General features: G+C 45.4%; 1 protein-coding gene across 3 annotated transcripts in view; it reads left to right on the top strand.

The window, feature by feature from the left end:
* CYTH1 (cytohesin 1) overlaps positions 1-22,434 on the top strand; it is an 836,242-nt gene that overhangs the window by 478,403 nt on the left and 335,405 nt on the right. For all 3 annotated transcript variants that reach the window (XM_078653934.1, XM_078653933.1, XM_078653935.1), the window contains exons 6-8: positions 1,659-1,739; positions 2,464-2,576; positions 7,316-7,464. In XM_078653934.1, the coding sequence (XP_078510060.1) occupies positions 1,659-1,739; positions 2,464-2,576; positions 7,316-7,464 (343 nt within the window). The remainder of the gene's footprint in view (positions 1-1,658; positions 1,740-2,463; positions 2,577-7,315; positions 7,465-22,434) is intronic.

Here is a 22,434-nt window from a genome sequence, read left to right as displayed (position 1 = left end):
TTGCAGAGTGGGCTGGATTTGTGGTTCCTGGCTGGCACCAGGGGTATTGTTGTTTAAGCAGAACCACTGCTCATGGGAGACCCAGTCTCTAAGAGGGTCAAGGCAAGCAGGTCCTCCGGGTTTCTCGAGGTTGCTGTCCGCAGGAGACGCCGGGTTTTAGCAAGAGCAGGTTCAAGGATCAACAGGCCGGTAGGGCTGGGGCCGAGTCAGTTGGTGTCGTCCTCTTGTTAGCAGCTGCACAGCAGGTCTTCTTTCTTGTTTCAAAATCGGAATCTCAGGAAGGAAGGTTCAGGGTGCCCCTAAATACTAAATGTAGGGGCGTTACAGGTAGGGTGAGGGCATGGACCAGTAGGTCCCTCTCCTGGGGTGGGTACACTCCCTAACCTGCTCCTCTCCTGTGCGAGGGGTCAGGAGCCTAGCTGTAAGTGGGTAGGGCTCCCCATCCTAAAGATGGCGGTATCCCGGAGTCGTGCTTCATCTCGCCTCTCCCACCTGAGGGGTGGTGTTGGCACAGGCTGGCACACACCCTTCCCTGACGTAGGGTTTCCTGACAGTCTTCCCGCTAGAGTGGGGCTCAGAACTGGTGGGGGCCAGTTGCTGAGTACAGCAAGTGGCCTGGAGAAGGTCACAAAGGCGGCATGCCTTTGAAGCTTCCCCCTGCCCATCCTGGGGAGGAGACCTAGCACCTCGCCCAGGATTTGCATTGTTGCAGGCCCAGGAGAGCGGGGGGCTCTCCACCCAGGGGTCCAGCAACATGTCTGCTTTGTGGCAGCCTAGGCAGCCTCTCAGACAAGACGTGGATTGTAGGTTAGGTTTCAGGGGGCATCTCTAAGATGCCCTCTGTAGTGCATTTTACATTAAATCCCACACTGGCATCAGTGTGGGTTTAATGTGCTGAGAAGTTTGGTATCAAACTTGTCAGTCTTCAGTGTAGCCTTTATGGGGCTGTGGAGTTCATTATGACAACCTCCCAGCACCATATACTCTTAATGGCATCAATGCACTTGCAGTGCCCAGGAATGGCCCTGGGTACTGTAGGGGAACAGGGCTCATGCACCTGTGCCCACACCACTAGCATAGGGCACCCAGCTAAATCGGTGATTGATGTGGGCCAGGGCAGTGGGTTTGTGGGCATGGCACACAGGGATGTGTGCCATGTTGACTCTTTGTTTAGTTCTGCACCAGGACACTCATCCTGCAAATGCATTGTGTGTCTTTGAGGGGGCAGGGCACCTAGGGGTTGGACAATAAGTACTGCAGCATTTAGGCGACTTCTCTGGTCACAATGCCCTTGGTACCTATGTTACCATTTACCAGGGGCTGACATGTGGCCAGAGATGCCAATTGGGTTTTAGCTTCAATACAGTTTTTGGGAAGGAACACAGGCCCTGGGCACCTGATTGGCAGGAGCCCAGGGCACTCAGTCAAAGCACATCAGCAATTCAGCAAAAAGTGGGTGCATACCATGCAAGAAAGATGGCACTTTCTCACATATGTTGTTTGCTGTTGCGGGTGAGTGGCATGTTAACAGAGGGTGAAGGCTGTTTGAGTGAAAGAGGTTAATTAAAGATAACATTGTAAAATATTTCATGATGGAATTTACCTTGTCAATGTGGATAGTGGTTTACTCATTGCTTGAACTCTCTTTCTACTTCTAGAGATGACTTTAACATCCAGGTCCTACATGCGTTTGTAGAGCTGCACGAATTCATGGACCTCAACTTAGTGCAGGCTCTAAGGTAAGTGGGCACCTTAGGAGGGTCCGCTGCATCCATACTAAAAGTTTTGGAAAGAACATAAGTGCGGAAGAAGAAAAATATCAAGAGGAAGGTTGGTTGGATTCGTATGGTGGATGACCAACAGATATATGTTCAGGCGCAAGATGAGATGTAGCATTGTGGAGCAGGCTTTGCCTGGCAAAGTGTGCAGAATAGTGGATGTGCCGAATTCTGTTCCTGGAGGAGGTTCATTAGGATTGTTACAATTGTACTTTGTGGCACACACTGAAGCAGTTTGAGTGACCAGGTGAGCTAAGAAGCATGTGGGGCATGTAGATAGACTGAAGAACCTGGGGAGCTATTGCAGGCTGAGATTGTGGCTACTGCAGGATGGCTGAGTGGGACATGGGGAGGTCGAGGGAGATTGCAGAGCACATTTGAACCGTAGGTAGACCAGCGATCCAGGCAAAATGAGGAAACTGTGAGAGGTGAAGGCAAACTTGAGACTACATGAAGTTGGCTGTAGATCGAGGAGCATGTGGGAAGACCAGAACTACACAGTAGCATGATGGTAGTTCTTTAGACATTGAGCTTGCAAGAGCTCCTGGCATACTGAAGAACATTGATACATTTGAGTAGTGTGTTGGCAGTCCAGGCACAATGAAGGTATAGGTATTCTCTGCACAGAGGGAGTACATTGTAGATGCATGCTTTAATTAATTATTTGCTTACTTCTGACCCACAGACAGTTCCTATGGAGCTTCCGGCTGCCTGGAGAAGCCCAGAAGATCGACCGTATGATGGAAGCATTTGCTCAGCGGTACTGCCAGTGTAATCCTGGTGTTTTTCAGTCCACAGGTATGTGCCGGTCCATCTTGAGGGCATCTCGCTTATTGACAGTGTAAAAAGTCTTGCATGTGCCATATACTATCAGACAGAAGCACTTTGTTTGCATGAGTCGTACATTGTGAGCATGTTGTGCTTTTGATATAGTGTCCATGATGTAGTGATTCCTTGTCAATCCATACCTTTTTGTGTGATTTGAAATGTGGCTGCTTTAAGATACCCCAAAGTTCTCAGCATGTTTATCTGTTTCTTATAGTTTATATTTGTTGCAAGCTTAAGAAGAAGACTGCCTAAAATTCCTCAACCCATAAGTCTCTGACACACTCATCTTGGGGTTCACAGAACTTAATAGTGTCATCTAAAGTCAGAACATAAGTAAGAAAGTTAAAAGTCAATGATCTTTTAGTTTCTCAATGTCCGCAATGATTATGGCAATTTTTTGTAAAGCCTGTCAGCTGCTCTGATGGGCATTTGAACTCTAGAATTCTGCTGAATGAGTACATTCCTAGCAAACATCCAAGTGTAGTTGACTGACAAGCAAGCAACAAACTATTCCAAGCATTAGTATGAAAGGGTCTTATCTTCTTTGTGAACTCTTTCAACAGTTGTTATAGCTGCGAAGAAAAGCAGATATAAATAGTTAGGAGCAAGAAACAACGTGCCAATTAAAAGGAGTTTAAAGAATAAAGCAGCCTGATTTGTAGACAATCTAAAAGCGCTTGCACAGAAAGAACTCTCCTTCCTCCAACGAGCCAGTGTAGACCACCTTTTAGGTGAGGTCTCTACGTGTGAGTGAATGGATGAGTTTGGTGGCAACACTTTGTGCCAGTTGAAATTGTAAGATATTAGGACAGAGCAAGGGAGGCAGTCACCCTCCAGCCTATTAATCCGCATCAATCTGTTCATAGAAGCAGAGGAATTTTACACATGCTTTTTAAATGCAGAAAGCAGCGTTAGTACGTTTATTAATCTGTGGCTTGTATGTTAGTTTGTTGTTATAGACCAAGCCTAGATTGCAGACTGTTGTAGCGGGAAAGGAAGTGCAGTCCATTTTGTTTGGCCACCAAGTGTCGGACCACTTGAAGTGGAGCCTCCTCGTACAAGAATCACAATCTTATAGGAGTTCCGTTTCCTAGCTTTGAGACCCGTCCACATCGCGAGTGCAACTTGAGGGGACCTTTGTGTTATCTAAACAAATAAAGAGTTGGGTATTATCTGCATAACAAAAAAAAATACGTTCAATTAAAATTAAACAGGGTGGGGCATAACTAGTTACCTGAGGAAACTTCATATGATAGACTTCTAAGAGAAGAACAAAAAAGAATAGATGCAACTTAGTGTGATCTATCAGTTAGTACGAAAGACATACGGAGCGCTGCCTCTCATCTCCCAGTTTAGAGTTGCTGAATTAGGTTGAGGTGATTGTGTCCGTTATTACTGACAGATGAAGTACTACATAAACATTGGTAACCACCCTTGTCCAAACGCATCCATAGATCTTGAAGAGCAACTACTAACATGAACTCTGTTCTGTGTAGAAGACGTAATCCAGCTTGAGCAGGGTGAAGGACCTTGTGTTTCATACATTGTGATAGTTCAAAATTGACCTCACATTCAGTAACTATAGAGGGAAAAGGAAGGCGGAAAATGGGTCAAGTAATGTTGCGTGACTGGGCAAAGCCGTGATGTTCTCCACTTTAGCATCTTATGATTAGCCTTCGGTTTTTACACAAAAATATATCCAGGGGTCTAAGACTACAACTCTGAACGCTATACTATCCTGAAGAAACCAAATGTGTGCGCTAACTCCCTTAATGGAAACTTCTGTATATATTCCGCAGACGGGCATCCACGCCGTCTGGGGAGGTCAGACGGAATGGATGCCCGTCAGAGGTACATACAGGAAGAGAGGTGCCTCCGTATTCCCTGAGCCGCAGCCAGGTGAGGTGAAGTATCCTCCTCATGCATTTCGGAAACCGTGAGCTATACAGAATATGCTGAGGAAGGACTACACATGCCTAAGAACAGGTGATTCAGTTGTATCTGTTCCACTCGTCTCTGGTGTTTTTTCATGTAATTTCATACATTTTAGATTCATTTTTTTAATAGTTTTGTACACCTATGCAGTAGCAATTTAGTAGTGGTCCTGAAGAAGGCATTAGACTGAATGTTGTCTGTAGGTGCTGAAACATGTTGACCCTCTTGTTTTGAACAACAGACGGTTATTTGTCAAAGACTGTCACTTTGCACCGTTTTTAGGTTTGATTTGTGAGAGACAATAATAAAGATAGGGTCTCTCATAGGTCAATTTTAATTCACGGTCATCTCTCTTTTTGTGCACTGCATTTTTCCCCATAAAAAACGTAAAGAACGTTTTTGCTCTCATCTGCAAGCTCAGGTAGTGACCCTTACAAAACATCCTCTGGCTCCCTCATCCCTCTGATGAGGTTGCAGCCTTTAGTGTCACGAGTGTGACATCAATGAGGAGACCCAGATGATGAAGCATGTCACCCATGGGTGAGTGATGGGAATCCGTCTATTTGAATATTATTTTCAGATATAGCAGTTTCCATTAAGTAAGTTAGCGCACACATTTGGTTTGTTCAGGATAGTATAGCGTTCAGAGTTGTATTCTTAGACCCCTGGATATATTTTTATGTATGGATGTTTTACATGTACCCCTGTGGCACAAGTATAAGAATGTATACAGATAAATATGAATGTGTAAATTATATTTTAAGTAAAAGCATCCCTATATATAGATTCATGCTTGTTATGTTACATATTTTAAGGGGGTCATGTGTGTATATATGTGTGTGTCCATGAGTACCGGGAGTGGGGGGGGGGGGTAAAACCACCCAACACCCCCTTTTCATTTATTTGTGGGAGAGAGATGTTTATCTGGTTTAACCCCCATACCCCTCTTTTTCTGGGCATGAGTTTTAATCTTTTAAACAGTTTTCTAATATTTATATCTTGTTTTTATATATATATATATATATATATATATATATATATATATGTGTGTGTGTGTGTGTGTGTGTGTATATATATATATATATATATATATATATATATATATAGTATACATTACAAGTATCCATATAATATGGTCCAATATTAACATTGAGGAGTTCTGGTAACCTCATAAACCACACATCTGAAGCAGAGTGGTAGTAAATGTCACCAGAACCCAGAGATGGCAATATAGGACCATATTACGCATGTTAACCTTTTATAAATTGTTTTCTTTTTTACGTGTGTATTTTGGGGTAGATATCTTGAAAAGAAAAGTGTTCTTCAAATTGCAACGGGCAGTGATTTCAATTAAATAGGTTTACATTTCTTGAGTAAATCGTTGATAAAACAATGGACAGTGGATTTATGCGATTATCAGATGCAGCATTTACTACTTATGGAATTACTGCATTTGCCACCTAATTTGCCGCATAATTAGTAGTTTTTGCAAAGAAAATCTATCTAAAATAGATTAAAATACTACTGCCAGAAAATGTGCTGTATAATTTGCATTTTTTTGCTTGTGTCATAATTAAGAAAACCTTGCAGCTTAATTTGGTTCTTCATGTCATATAATCCTAGTAGCCCAGGATATGTAAAAGCTCTTCATAGAGGTTTGTAGGCTGTCATTATGGTGATGAAATCTGTATTTCATAGGTAACCGTGAAATAATTCCTATATTTGACAGTTTTCTCTGAAACATGGGTTTTATACCACTGCATATTGTATTATAAAAGCACCAAATGATGTAATTGTGTAACTTTTCCGTAGTTCTATTTAGTAATACTTTGTGTTTTTTAATTAATTTAGTTTTTGATACATTTATAATGAATCATTCTTATTGTTATTTTTTTTTGTTGTCTAAACCTCAATTTAGATTTTTAGAACATGTATATTTAAAAAAATATTACTCTGTATCTATACTTACTTGCAATGTAATGTTCCATGCGAAGTAGTCACTCTCAATTTAAAAGTAGGAAAGCTTCTGTGCGATGTACTGACTTCCAACATCGAGCCCTTGGGGTTATGGGGGTACACCACACACGGACTAGTAGTCACACATTAACAGCAGCACTTAAAGAGTAGCAGCCTGAACTTACAGAAATCACTCACAGCCGTCTCATGGAAGTTGACTGAGCGTGGGTTATTGTTAATTGTAGGAAAGAGTTAATGGATAGATGCATGCGTGCAATTATGAGTGATTGAGCGCACAGATGATGAGTAAGTGCATGGAAGGAGGCATTGAGGTGCTTTCAAATCTAAGACTGACCTATTCGCTATGACTTTGCTTGTTAACCTTTTGAAGATGTTACCACCAAAACTGGACATAATACTCTACCTGTAATCATCAATAAGTCATACATCATATTTTGCTTTCAGAACAGACAGTGCTCCTCATGTAACGACCACCACAGGACATATTTCTCCTGATGCGGTCTCTGAAACATGGTATTGGAGATAAGGCCTCCGAAACTAGACACCAATTACCCAATATGGTATCCAGAACTAAACAACAATTAGCTTTTAGGTATGTTCGTCAGGTGTAGCCTTCAAAACTGAGCACAATACTCCAAATTAGCCTTCAGAACTGAGTACCAGGAGTGCTTGAACACCTAAAGCGTGAAGATGTCTCAACAATTCCATTCCAACCTGTGAAGTATTTTAACTTGACTTAATTATAATGACGGTGACATTTTGTCTTTCATTGGTGTGCTGTTCTCTTCTCTCCCCAGACACTTGTTACGTGTTGTCATTTGCCATCATTATGCTGAATACCAGTCTCCACAACCCAAACGTGAAAGACAAGCCAGGCGTGGAGCGCTTCATTGCTATGAACAGAGGGATCAATGATGGAGGAGACCTGCCAGAGGAGCTGCTACGGGTCAGTACACTGTGGCAAAGCTGGTGCAGTGTTGGGTCATTGAAGAGGTGCTGCAGTACTGATCTTTACAAAGCGAGGGATCTTCTTGACCACCTATTCAAAAAGTCTGTTCTGCTAACTTTCTTAAGCTTCAAATGCTGAAGAAAATCCTTCTCTTTATTCTAGCAACAAAAATGTCTGTTAAGGCATGTGTGCTGGACTTAAGGTAATGTGAGGAAGGACAGGGCTATGGGCCATATATGATGCTTTGTACAGGGTAATTGCAGACGGATTGAGGGGCTTGCTAAGTTGCTGCTCCATTTTAATGTGTGCTTGTAGTCCGTGCAGGAAACTGAGCCAGCACAGAGCTAGGTGAGTAAAAGCATGTGGGCCTGGACCACCTGAAAACTGTTGCAGTGCGGTTTGTTAAATCCTTCCTTGGTTTGTAGGTTTAATAGTGCTCTTTCCCGGGTTTTGTTCGAATAATCCATTCTCATGTGGTCGAAGGAGGATGAGGGCTCGCACAGTGCTGTGTACCAGGTACAATAAAAAACTTATGAGGAACTTTAGAATAACAAAAGATTAGGAAAATACAATCCTTTGTGTTTCGGTTGCATGCAGCTGTTTGATGCCAGTTCATATCTCACCGTAGAAAGAGTGTAGATCATGATCTACAAGATAAAAATCGATCTCTGTGACAAAAGCAGTTATCGATTTGAGCTATCTACGTAAAGTACTAATCTGTGATCTAAATCTTACACATTATGCTTTGCAACAGCCTTATTAATCCTTTTTGCTACTCTATGATGTGTCAAAACTCTGACTATAAACAATACACATATCTTGCCAGCAAATGCATTAACCACCAGTGCTATATTGTCATTATTGTTATCCCCTAAAATTGCTGGGCACACAAAAATCTTCACAGTAGGTGCCTTTAATACAGTAAGATATTTTGAAAAGGAACCTGTGTGCCACCCAGTTAACTATGCTGGTTACACAGAAGGGTAAACCCGGAATCACTGGGACCTGGGTACTTGACAGTATATAATGGGGTGGTCCCAGTATTTATAACATCACAAGTGTTGGCGGTCAAAGCAAATTTGTAAAGCGAATACTCAAGATAAACAAATCATAACCAACTTTTAGTTAGTTTTATTTAACCCCTTCGGGGCGGATGACGAGCTCAGCTCGTCATGGGCGTAACCTGCGCTACGCGGATGACGAGCTGAGCTCGTCACGTAACGCGGGTTTTTTTAAATCGCAGCGCGCAGCGGGAAAACCGCTAGCGCGCATGCGGTTAATCATACGGATGCTGATCATAGGTCATTCAGACGGAAAAAAACCACATTGAACATTGAATTCAAAATTGTCGATATTGCAGGGGACGGGGTAGGAGTGGGGAAGGCTGTGACTCTGGTGGGTGAGGTAGTGGGGTGGAGAAAGTTCAAATCACGTATAATGCAAGCACATATTGTTGTGCCACAAAAGAACATAAATCAAAAACATATAACAGAAGTACACAGTATCTGTACTTTCATGCCATGTAACATATAATTGCTCAGTAATTCAAGTACTGTAGGTAAGACTGGCATTTGGCGGTTGTCGACGTTTCGACCCCTTTGAAAGCGTAGGCCTCCTCGAGAGCCTTACAGTTGGGGTCTTCCTCAGGACAGTGGGTGGGTGGAGTGGGGTTACGGGGCACCGTTAATGTGGAAGTGAGGTCCTCTCACAGATTAATGGTGGGGACAAACATGGCGACGTGGGCTCATGACACGGGAGGAGTGAGATGCCACTCTGAAAATGAAATGTACCAAGTTCTGTCCGAGTGGATCAATGGAACAGGTGAGCTAGGATACAAATCCGAAAGTCAACATGTGTCGGAAACCTGAATAAACCAGGGAACCGTCTTGGTAAACATGACCTCCCTGGAGATGATCATCTCCAGGAAGGTTATGTTTACCAAGACGGTTCCCTGATTCCTGGCTCTCGAGGAGGCCTACGCTTTCAAAGTGGTCGAAACGTTGAAAACAGTCAAATGCCAGTTTTACCTACAGTACTTGAATTACTGAGCAATTATATGTTACATGGCATACAAGTACAGATACTGTGTACTTCTGTTACATGTTTTTGATTCATGTTCTTTTGTGGCACAACAATAATATGTGCTTGCATTATATGTGATTTGCACTTTCTCCACCCCACTACCTCACCAGAGTCTCAGCCTTCCCCACTCCTACCCCGTCCCCCGGGCACTGCAATATCAACAATTTTGTATTCAATGTTCAATGTGGTTTTATTTCGTCTGAATAACCTATGATCAGCATCAGTGTGATTAAATAACACTGTAACTAAAAGTTGGTTATGATTTGTTTATCTTGAGTATTCGCTTTACAAATATGCTTTGACTTCTAACACTTGTGTTGTTATAAATACTGGGACCACCCCATTATATACAGTTAAGTATGCCAGAAAAGACATTGCATAGTTTAAAAAACCAATTGGGATCCGGGTTGGGCGGCACTGCAGGATGTTAGCAATTGCGTGAAGACATATGTTGGGTCCCGGGTGGTGAACGCTGATGTCAGTGGCGCTGGTCGGTGTTGGGCTGTCGTGCAGGTGAAACGCAGGGCAGAGCTCAGTCTAGCTGACCTGCCCTGCACAATCCAAGATTTACCTGGGTCCAAGAGGAAGGAGGGTTCTAAAATAATTACCTTTTTCATACGAACCATTCACCATTATTATGTATGCCTTGGATATTATTAAAAGATTTTGAAAGACGTGCACACACATTCCCAGGTGTCATTCTTCATCATCGGATCGTCACATCTGCCTAACAGTTGGCTCATCAAGACACTTTCGAACCCTTCATAGGTCACTGTGAACTACTGCTGATGAGGTATGGGATCGATTTGAAAAATATAGCATCCCTTACTGTGAAACCCTTCTGCTACCTTTTTATCTGTGAAATTCAAAGTGGGATATTAAAAACACTACATTTGAACTTAAGGTGTTAGTGTTTCCCTTGTCTCAGGATAACATATTTCTGCCGTCCATTATGGCCATACAATGTCCGCAACTTTCCTATGGACTGAGAACTCTAGTACAACAAACTATCATGCACAAATAGGATATTTTAAAACTTACAGCTATTGTGTTACACCCTTTGGAGATATCACTGGAGACCGAGGTATAGTACCTATAAAATACTGAGCCAAGACCCACATTATCCACAGATAGAAAACTCCAGTAAGTTGGTCGTAATCCCAGGGTTGCAACAACCATTAACCAGTCTTGGTAGACTATAATGGCAGAAGATGGAGGCTCGGCACAGAAATTCCAGGTAGCATTCATGAAGGTGAAAAAAACACTGTAAAAACACATGGTGTGCATGAAATGGAGGAGTGTAATAGGAAAATAATATGCATTGTAAATGCAGCGAATCAATCACCCCATGACACATGCCTTGCACACATTAGTGCTTACCCCAAAAGTGGGTAACTTATTCCTCATGGATGGGGGCCCGGGCTTCCCCTACCCGGGTATGCCGCAATACAAATGTATGTAAGGATGCAGTGCAATATTAGCAAGTATGTATTCACACACCAGTCACTGAAGTACTTGGCGTGAGCCCCAGAGTAGAAAATCATTGGAATACCTTGGTTCTATAAAATAGCTAATCAGGATCCTCAGTTGTGATGTTGAAATTCAAAGCATTGATGAAAAGTCAGTAACTGGGAAACATATTGAATTAGTGAACAGTTATCAAGGGGTATTTCTCGTCTTCCCGATACAACGTTGTGGATTATCATTTAGGCCTATGATTTGGGACCTAAGACAGCCTACCCACCTCTGCTCCTTACTGTGTAAAACATCCTGCTTAGACAGACTCCCGCAGTAATTGCTGATATCCTCTAACACAACCCATTTATTCTTGTTTTCCTTGTTTCTGTGTTCAGTAAAATGGGATATCCTGCATGTGGTACTTCGTCTACACCTTACATACTTTCCTTCCTTGAGGTCTTCCCTACATAGCGAAAATCACAAGGACATGATATCATGTAGATAACACTTGCAGTGTTGCAGTTTGTATGTTTCTTTAGTTTCCATGGTCTTTCAATCCCAAGATCAACATTTTTTTGGGGCCTGTGTGTATGGACATATGGAGCATTTTCCAAAAGGATATTGCCCTCTGACAAGCGGAAGGCAGCAAAGAGGGGGTTTTGCTGTGTGAATCTTTCTGGATTGACTGTGCTGTGCATTATTCCGCCATCTAGTGGTTGGGTCCGGAATTGTAGTCTTTCTTCTCTCTTTTGTTGCTTTCTTTAGATTCTTTTTTCCGCCATTGGGTCTAGATCGAAGAGTTCCAGAGATTTTGGAGAGAGAATCAACAAAAAAGTGACAGAAAGACGACGAAATCAACATTTTCAACACACCCGACTACAGGTCAGGTAACTGGGACGACGAAGGAGAAGGATTACACTCGAAAATTCGACGTTCAACAGGAAATGCGCACACAGGGGGCTCCATGAGCGCGGGGATGGACAAGACATCATTCAAATTCTGCGTAGAAGGACGAGCATCCAGTCTGCAACCTCCGTCTGCAGCTCGACCATAACAGCGAGGACTACAACGCCTGTTTGGCGTTCACACCGAAGACATTCAGGGTAAGAGAGACAGAGAAAGGCAAACTACACCATGCAGGCCCAGGGGCCACCTCCATCACTCCGAGACTTGGGCCTCTCCAGTGGAGAAGAGGACAACATCGCCAAAGGACCGGAGGACTGCACAGTCGTCGAGGTCGAAAAGAAGACGTCGAAGGAGGTAAGAGTCGTCGACCCCCAGACACTCGACCGACACTCGTAAGAGTGAAGCCAAGTCCTCAAAGGGAGCATTGCCGTCGAAACACTCGGCAAAAGCAACAGCACCCAAGGACAAGCAGCCCAGCAGATCCTTCGAAAAGGACTCCCAGATGGTGAAAACCCAAGACAAATTAAGGTCGTCGAACGCTGGCCTTGAAAAGGATGCCTGGACACCGAGAAAAGAAGTGTTAACAGCGACTTCGACGACCTCGAAGCGAACTGCCCAAAGTCTCGACGCCGAACAAGCGGCCGAGATGGAGAGGAAGAAAAGGAGGCTCGAGGCCGAAAAGGCGAGCATCCTGCAACGAAAAAAGGACTTCGATGAAAGGATGAGCCAGTACACCATCCCACTGAAGCCCTTCGCCGAAGCCGAAGGGGGTGATGAGGACCCTGAACTGCCGAAAACGCCAGAACCGGTCGAGGAACAGGCAAAAGAGGCCCTGTTTTACTTCGAAGGCGAGGAGGATCAGCAAACCTACCAGGACTCAACGTCCTCGGAGGCGCAAGACTTGGAGTGGCATGATCTCCACACCAAAATACCGGAAGAAGGAGTAGACTCCTATCCTTCGAGGCCTTCACCGCCAGATGATATAGGGATTTATAATATGATTGTAAAAAAGGCTGCAGAGGCATATGGAGTGAAGTTGGAGGAGGAGAAGCCCAAGGCTTGTTTTCTCCTGGAGACTCTGTTACCTTCACAAACAATAAGTCAGTTCCTTCCCATGCTCCCAAGTGTGCTGGACCAGGGCAGGGAGGCCTTCAGGGAGCCAGCTGTATGTAAATCAGTGACCCCGAGGACCGAAAAAAAAGTACAAACATTCCACAAAGGATCTTGCATACATTGAGGGATCAGTACCAGCTGATTCAATAATAACAGCAACAGCTAGGAAAAGGGCCAATGTCCCCCACGAATGCCGGACCACATCCAGACCAGGAGAGTAGGAGAACGGACCTCATAGGGAGGAAAGTGGAACGGAGTGCGGCGATTCAGTGGTGTATCGCCAACTCAAACACTCTAATCAACAGGCACGCATACCAGCACTGGGAGGAGGTGGTGCAACTCCTGAAGCATCTACCAGAACAGTACCAGCAAAGGGCAAGCCACTTGGTAGAGGAAGGGAAAAACATGGCTTACGCATGTTTGAAGTTGGCCCTGGATGTAGCGGAGACATCCAGCAGTCAAATGATGGTTGGGGTGACAGAGAGAAGGCACGCCTGTCTAAGGATTTCAGGTTTCAAGCTTGAAGTACAGATCAACATCCTTAACACACACTGCAACGGAGAACAGCTTTTTGGAACTTCAGTTGACGACAAGTTAACTCAGCTCAAAAAGGACAACGAGACAGCAAGGTCCATGGGAGCACTGCATTTCAGAGGGATGAGAAGGGGTACACACTCAAAAAGACCAGCAGGTAGGGCAAACAACGAACCTGGTACATTGTAGACGTCTACTTCCGGGGGAGTTTGGAGAAGGATATCTTCTAGGTAAATGTATGTAATGCTGTATTTCAAAACGGTTTGCCATGGAGACACATAGCCGTGACTAATGTATGTTTAGCTCTCACATCCTGTAGGTGATTGCGCATACCCTGTGAGGTCTTACATACTCACCCCATACCTGAATCCTGCCGCACAAAGGGAGCGACATTACAATCGTGCGCACATAGCGACGTGCAATTTGATAGAAAGGACATTTGGGGTACTAAAATTCCGCATCCTACACAAGACCAGGGGTGCACTACAGTATAGTCCGTAGAAATGCTGTAAGATTGTGGCAACGTGTAGTATGTTGCACAACATAGCCACTAATAGAGGCATACCCTTGGTGGACTCTGATAGCGAGCCAGAATAGGACATACAGCCGACACAACCACCCCATGCAGCAGGCGGCCCAAATCCAGCAGAGGGCAGACAAAGAAGAGCAGAAATCACGCAACATTACTTCTGAGGTGAGTAAGCACATGACAACACAGTATTTGCTTGAAGGTTTAATGTGACAGTTGTGTGGTTGTTTTAATGCACACATACCATGTACAGACAATTACTTTCCATTGCCTTGAGACTGCAACTACAGTGTGAATACGCAACGCATATCTGGTTGCCTCACCAGATTGTTTGAATGTCCAAATGTCTAACTCCTCCTGTAACGCCCTCCTGTGACCCTTGTAGTAGGCCCAGCTACATCTGACATGGTGCCTTCTGTGCCTGCCTGACTTCTGCTACTGCACCTCCTGCTATGTGCCAAAGGCTCAAGTAGGCTGCTAAGGCTGAAGGCCTCCTCACTGTCCGTCACCCCCCCTCCCTGCATGAGGTTCCCACTGGCTGCTGCTGTTTGTAGCCCTTCCATAGCAGTGGTGACCTGGATTAGGCCCCTGGCCACATCCCCACAGCAGTGGGTCATCTCAACCTGCATGCCGACTGCACGCCTGTAAAGCTGAGCTGTTGTAGTACTCAGCCTGTTGATGGCCCTGGTGTATCCACGCATGTGCCCCATAGAATGTTGTTTCCTCCTGGCATTAGAGACATGCTCCGCCTGGATGACCATGCACATCTGTTTAATGGCTGTTGCTACACGGTCAAGTTTCCCACTGTGTTGCCCTGAGCCCCTCAACAACTGCATTTGTCTGCTCCTTCATGCAGTCACGTATACCACCCATGTGTGTGACCATTGTCCCCTGTTACTCCTGCATATTACGCATGATCTTTTGTTGCAGGCACTGGACCCTCAGCATCTTGGACTCTAGCACACTTACTGGCAGCTTCCCGATAGTCCCCAGCAGGCCTCAGAAATGCACTTGGCCTTCGCCTGCAGAACGGACTGTGACGTTGCGGGGTTGTTCCCTCTGGTGGGGGGGGTGGTGGTATGTTGGCAGTGCCCTTTGTGTGCACTCCTGTCTGGGTGTCCTCATCACTATCCAAATCCAGCAGTGGTTGGACTCTTCTCCTGCGATGAGTGGGAACATGTAGGGGCTAGTTCCTCATCTGGCTGTTCTGTATGTCCCTCAGAATTGTGGACGTCTGGCACGTCATTCTCCTGTGCTGCATCTTTGAGGGGAACAGTGCAAGATCCTTCTTTTTTTTGCACGTTTGTGACATTGCACTTACAGGGTCTAATAAATTTACTTCTGTGATGTAGAAAGTCTACTGTTGTCAATGCCTTGCTATACTCTGATGCAGTTGAGCTGTGCTACTCCCTCCATGCTTGGCCATTACATTTGTATGCATACAACTCCCACAATGCATTAGGGGGTTGCAAGTAAGAGATGGACTGGACTCATGTCTGCTACACTCCGCCGGGTCTGCATTTGTGGCAGTTTGGGCTACACTTCTATGAAAATATGCTTGGTTGTGCTCTTTGTTTATGAGATCCCCGCATGGCCTGAGGTGTCAATCTGCGTGATCCCGACAACTTCCTCTGGCCACCAGGTCGTCCAGTGGGGTGTTTGCAGACTGAGTGGATGTTCCCCCTCCTGTTTTTCTTGCAGAGGCCAGCCTTTGAGCCACTCTCTCTTTTGCCCGGCTGCAAAGGTCATTCCATCTCTTCTGTAGGTTGGTGATGTCACGGTGTGTTAACCCCTCAGAATTGACCCTGGCTTGTATACCAAGCCAGATCTTCCTCTTCACGGACTCTGCAACATGCAGGGATAGTTTACCAAATAGCTGGTCTTTTTTTTTGCACAACTTCCTCAGTCAGTATTTCCAATTCCCTCTCGCTGAATTTAATCTTCCTCTTCCTGCCTTCTCCTTTTTGCTGTGTCCATGGTGTTTGTTTGTCTCAGCTGCAGGGAGAAGTGTTTTCCAGGCTTAGCACCAACAGTCTTCCTACTCCTCAGTCTCTCCCTGTGCACAGGTGTGTGGAATCTCGGAATCACTTCCTGCTTGTGATGTCCTCTACATGAGACGATTGGCGCTTTCGCATTTACCAATTCTGTAATTGCGAATTCGCAAATACAGATTCGGTAAATAAGTAATCGGTAAATATTTTAGCGCTTTTTAAGGAATCGCAAATATTTAGGTTTTTTTTCGTGCATTCGGTTTAACGATTCTTTAATAGCGATTCCTTATTTCTCGCCATTTCAGAATCGCTAAATAATATTTTGATGCATGTGGGCCTAAGGTTCTTAAACAAGTTTATAAGGACACAAAGATTCAAAATGACATCTCTGCAAGAAGGAATACCCCAGATACAGGAGGGGGATTACATGGCAACTATAGACTTAAAAGACGCGCACTTACACATGCCCATCAACAAACAACACAAACGCCTACTAAGGTTTGTGATCAACCAGACTCACTACCAGTTCATAGTGCTGTCATTCGGATTCAAATACGTACCAAGTGTGTTTACAAAATGCCTAGCAGCGGTAGCAGCGCACCGAAGGAGGCAAGGAATACATGTATACCCCTACCTCGACGACTGGCTCGTACAGGCAAGCTCTTACAGCCAATGCAAACAACACATCCAGCAGGTCATACAAACACTAATCCAACTGGGTTTTTCAATCCATTGGGGAAAGTCTTCAATAGAACAGGAACAGGTGAAGATATTCTTTGTGCTGGGAAACACCTTGCCCTGTTATGGTGTTGATCTGTGCGCCAAACAGAACTTTGGCCATACTGAAGGAGACACATCTTTACCACAAGGAGCAAGCTCTAACAATGAGGACAATGAGCAAACTAATGGGAATGATGGCATCCTGCATATACCTGGTTCCAAATATTTGCCTCCACATGAGACCGTTCCAAGAATGGATACAGCAGCAATGGTCACAGGCAACAGGGAGTTGGGAAGATCTAGTGGATCTAGTGATTGTCACACACACAGTGCATCAGGAAAAAGCGTGGTGGAACAAGAGAAACATATTATAGGGGAAACCATTCACACAGTCAATGCCAACAGTGACCATCACAACAGACGGCTTCCAGCTGGGGTGGGGCACGCACATGAACAGACTCAAGGTGAGGGGATTATGGTCACAGCAGGATGCGTCAAACACATAAACTACCTGGAGCTAAAGACAGTGTTCCTAGCCTTAAAAGCCTTTCAGAAGGAGCTGTATGGAAACAGGGTGTTGATAAAAACTGACAACACAACCACCATGTTCCACATCAACAAACAAGGAGAAAAACAATCAGTGGCACTATCAGGGCTAGCGCAGGAAATATGGACATTCCACTAAGAATAGCAATACATCTCCAAGGGAGGGACAATGTGGAAGCAGACAGACACAGCAGGCAGACATCAGCATCCCACGAATGGGAGCACAACCAACAGGAAATAGAGAGACTAGTCTGGAAATGGGGTACACCGCAAATAGACCTATTTGCAACACACCTAAATGCAAAATGCCAACACTCCGCATCCAGACAACCAGGCCATCAGTCCCGAGGGAATGCGCTATGGATCAGTTGGTCAAAGACATTTACCTACGCTTTCCCCCAGATACCACTGATACACAGGGTACTCAACAAATGCAGGATCAGCAACATGACACTAATACTAATAGCACCTCAGTGGGTCGGACAGTCCTGTTGCTCACAAATAGTAGAGATGGCGCAAGCGCCAGCACACAGGTTTCTTAAAAGAAGGTACCTGTTAACAGTGTAGAACAGAATGGTGCTACACCCAGAGCCAGATAGCCTCAACGTAGCAGCATGGCTCCTGAAGACCTAGAATTTGCACACCTCAAACTACCCGCAAGCACAATGGTGGTGCTCAGGGAGGCAAGGAGACCTACCACAAGAAAGTGCTACGTAGCAAAGTGGAGAAGATTCTCCGAATGGTGCATTAGGGAGAAATTACAAAGGAAAATTACAAATGATTCAACAGTACTAAAATACTTAACGCATCTTCTACAGAATAAGCTAAGCTACACATCCCTAAGGAGGCACTTAGCGGCGATAGTGGCTTACACAGGAGAGACAAGAGTTTCTTAACCTCCCAAGTAGTAAAGAGATCTCTAGAAGGGGCAAAGAGAATCGCACCTCCAAACAGAATGCCAGCACCAGCATGGAAATTCAACGTAGTACTAACTCAATTGATGAAGGCACCATTTGAGCCTATTCACAAACCTACACTGCACATGCTAAAGACAGCCTTCTTACTAGCTATCACATCGCTATGAAGAGTGAATGAATTGCAAGCGCTAACACTTCAAGAGCCCTACCTACAAATACACAATGATAGGATTGAAATGATATGAAATTAAATTGAATTTGTAGAGCGCAACTAAACCCGGGGGCATCAAGGCGCTTAAAGGTGGTAAAACTGTTTGGTCAGGGGAGGGGTGAGAGAGGATTACAGGTAGGCTTCTTGAAAGAGCCAGGTCTTAAGTGCTTTACGAAAAAGGGCATGGGAAGCGAGACCCTTAAGGTCCTCAGGGAGGGTATTCCACAGTCTGGGGGCGAGATCTCGGAAGGCCCTTCCGCCCCATCTGGCCTTTGATACTCGAGGGACAACGAGCAGATTTTTGTTAGAAGAGCGCAGAGCCCTGCCTGGAACATAAGGGGACACAAGTAACCGGATGTCTTCGGGCCCAGTACAGTTCAGGGCGTGGTGCGTAAGGCAGAGGGCCTTAAAATTTATCCTAGCCTGCATGGATGACAAACCGGGCTGCTGCATTTTGCACAATCTGGAGGCGTTGGACCAGGCCGTTGTTAATGTCTCGATATAGTGCATTGCAGTAGTCCAGTCTGGAGGCTATAAGAGCCACCGCAACCTGTTTGCGTGCTTCTAGGGAGAGGTAGTGGGTGATTTGTCTTAAGATCCTAAGGACACCACAGAAGGTGGAAACTGTCCTGCTAACCTGTTTCTCAAGGGAAAGAGTGGTGTCCAGGATAACACCCAAGTTACGGGCAGAGGAAGATGGCGTGGGGCAAACGCCCAGGGCAGGGGGCCACCAGTCCATCGACCAGGTCTCATGTTTGGCTCCAAAGATGAGGACCTCGGTCTTCTCCCCATTCAACTTAAGGAAGTTCTTGACCATCCAGCCAGCGACCGCCTCCATACAGTTTTTAAAGTTAAGAGCTGTGATATTCACAGATTGAGTTATGGAGACCATGATCTGTGTGTCGTCGGCATAGGAAAGAACTTCTAGCCCAAAGGACCTTACTAGCCTGGCGAGTGGGGCCACGTAAATGTTAAAAAGCGTGGGGCTCAGGAGGAGCCCTGGGGGACCCCACACTTCACAGGCTTGATTGGCGAGATGAAGTCACCCAGCTTTACTCTTTGCTTCCGTTGGTCAAGGAAGGATGTAAGAAGGCAGCGTGCGGGACCGTCAACTCCCAGCTTACTGAGGCGGCTGACTAGAATAGATGGAGAGATGGTGTCAAAAGCCGCCGTTAGGTCTAGCAGCACCAGTAGAGTTGTTTGGCCGCCATCAACCTTGGCCCGAATGCTGTCGACCACCACAGTAAGTGCCGACTCGGTGCTGTGTGCCCTCCGAAAGCCGTGCTGAGAGGGGTCCAGAAAGGTAGAACTGTCGAGAAAAGCACTCAAGTGATGGTTAAGATGCGCCTCCAGGAGCTTAGCGGGTGCAGGGAGAAGGGAAATGGGACGGAAGTTTTTTGTGTCCCAGGGTCCAGAGTAGGCTTTTTCAGAAGGGGCCTGACTATGGCCATTTTCCACGACAAAGGATAAACCCCTTCAGAGATAGCCAGATTCATTACCTCTACGAGGGGGGGTAGGATTACCTGCCTGCATTCTTTCAGGATTTTCAAGGGACAGGGATCAAGCGGCGATCCGGACTTGTTCTTGTCCAAAAGGAGGCTAAGTTGATCGGGAGTGAGGGGGGAAAATGGGTGAACCGGCTAGAGGGTTCAGTCGCCTGATTTTCCAAGGTCACGATAGGTGGAGGAAGGCTCGCAGGATTAAAATTGAGGGTTTCCAAGTCTGTGTAAATATCCATGATTTTGGTATGGAAAAAGGTGGAAATCTGATCACACAGATCTTGGGGAGGCTACTATAGGGTCGGGTGACTGAAGAAGGGATAGGGTGTTGACTACTTTATACAGGTCTCTGGGGGAGGTAAGTGAGGCGGTTAGTTTGGAAAAATGCACCTTCTTTTCAGCCAGCACTTCCGCTTTATAGCCCTTTAGGAGTGTTTTGTGTTTGACCCTCTCCATGGGGTCAAGATGTAATCTCCATAGTCTTTCTTGCCTCCTACAACCCTGTCTAAGGGACCTAAGAGAGTCCGAGAACCAGGGGGCAGAGGGTCGCTTCCTGGCTGAGTAGTGTTGCAGAGCTGGAGCGAGGGATTCAATGGCCTCCGCTAGGGTGTTAGAGAGCTCAAGAGTTGTAGCGTCGGCATCTTTTGTGGGCAGGGTAGTAAGTTTGGACAAAAAGGGAGTAAGAGTGCCATTGTTTATCTTCCTGAAATTCCTCCTCAAATCCCACTTGTTATGACCCGGCTGGGGTGCAGTGGGAAGAGGAGGTACGAATTCAAGGGGAACGGCCAGGTGGTCAGACCAAGACAGAGGGAGGGGGAGACCAGTCTGGAGACGGGGATCATTGGTGAATACCCCGTCAAGGGTGTGCCCAGCTAAGTGGGTTGGACTACCCACTAGCTGCAGCAGACTACAGGAGCCTAGGGAATACAGCAGATGGACAGTGTCGGAAGAACTGGAATTTTCTAAATGAAAGTTAAAATCCCCGAGGATGGTTAGGTTGGGGATATCAATGTAGGGCTCCAGGATCTTGAGAAGTTCGTGACAAAAAGTAGACCTGGGGCCAGGGGGATTGTAATGAGAACAGACCCACATTTCATGCCAAAGGTGGTTTCACGGTTCCTCATCAATCAGACAATTCAAATACCAAGTTTTTTCCAAAAACCTTCCACAAGCACAGAAAGGGTGTTACACACACTGGACGTCAGAAGGGCAGTAATGCACTATATAGAAAGGACAAAGGAGTGCAGAAAGACAAAGCAGTTCTTTGTATCCTTTGCCAGCAGCTTTTTGGGAGGACCAGTTACCAAAAATACCATTGCACAGTGGATTGCATAAACCATACAGCTGTGCCACAAAAGAGCAGGGCAACAGTTACAAGAAGCAGCTCATGCTCCCTCAACAATGAAGAAAGGAGCAACAATTGCATTTCTAGCGAACACACCTATTCAAGACATTTGCCAAGCCGCAATATCATTGTGAGAAGGTGGCTCTATATATACTGGGCAATAAGGCAGTACAGTGTGTATGGAGTCCACAAACCCCAAAGGTTTAACAGAGGTTAAAGTCAGAACTGACCTTACTCTCCAAAGTGGTAGCTTGGTCGAGCAGTAAGGCAGTACCAGAGGACAGTGTAAAGCATTTGTTGTACACACTCAGTCAGCAAAAGGTTTCACACACTCAAGAACTGAACTCCAGGCCAATTATTTTTATATCCTTAGATAAAGTTGGTTTATTTTTAGAACCGACAGTTATCAAAATATACTTTTCACATTACGAGTACCCTCAGGTAATTACTTTGCAGAGGAGCAACAAGTTTGTACACACAATAATCACAGGTTAGCTAATAGCAATACAGTTCTAAAACACACTCTAGCATTGAGCTCAATGGGTTTTCATAGGAAAGTACAGTTGATTACTTTATGGATTACTTTGGTAGTTCCAGGACTAGATCTTGGATTCAGTCCTGGGGTCTAAGCTGAAACCAGATTAGCAAAAAACGTTTTAGGTACAGTGATGATTTTTCCTCTCAGAGGCGGTATTCCTTTGAAGCTTCCCCCTGTCCATCCTGGGGGAGGAAACTTAGCACCTTGCCCAGGATGTGCTTTGTTGCAGACCCAGGAGAGCGGGGGCTCTCCACCCAGGGGTCCAGCAACATGTCTGCTGTGTGGCATCCTCTGTAGCCACTCAGCCCAGACGTGGATGGTAGGTTTGGGTTTTGGAGGGCATCTCTTAGATGCCCTCTCGTGCATGTTACATTAAATCCCACACTGGCATCAGTGCAGGTTTAATGTACTGAGAAGTTTGATACCAAACTTGTCAGTCTTCAGTGTAGCCATTATGGTGCAGTGGAGTTTGTAATGACTACCTCCCAGCACCATATACTCTTAATGGCATCACTGCACTTACAGTGCCCAGGAATGGCCCTGGATACTGTAGGGGCACAGGGCTCATGCACCTGTGC

This window comes from Lissotriton helveticus, chromosome 7 (assembly GCF_964261635.1).
Source record: "Lissotriton helveticus chromosome 7, aLisHel1.1, whole genome shotgun sequence".
NCBI lineage: Eukaryota > Metazoa > Chordata > Amphibia > Caudata > Salamandridae > Lissotriton > Lissotriton helveticus.
The sequence above is the reverse complement of the archived record's forward strand: the minus strand, read 5'-3'. Positions and strand labels throughout refer to the sequence as shown.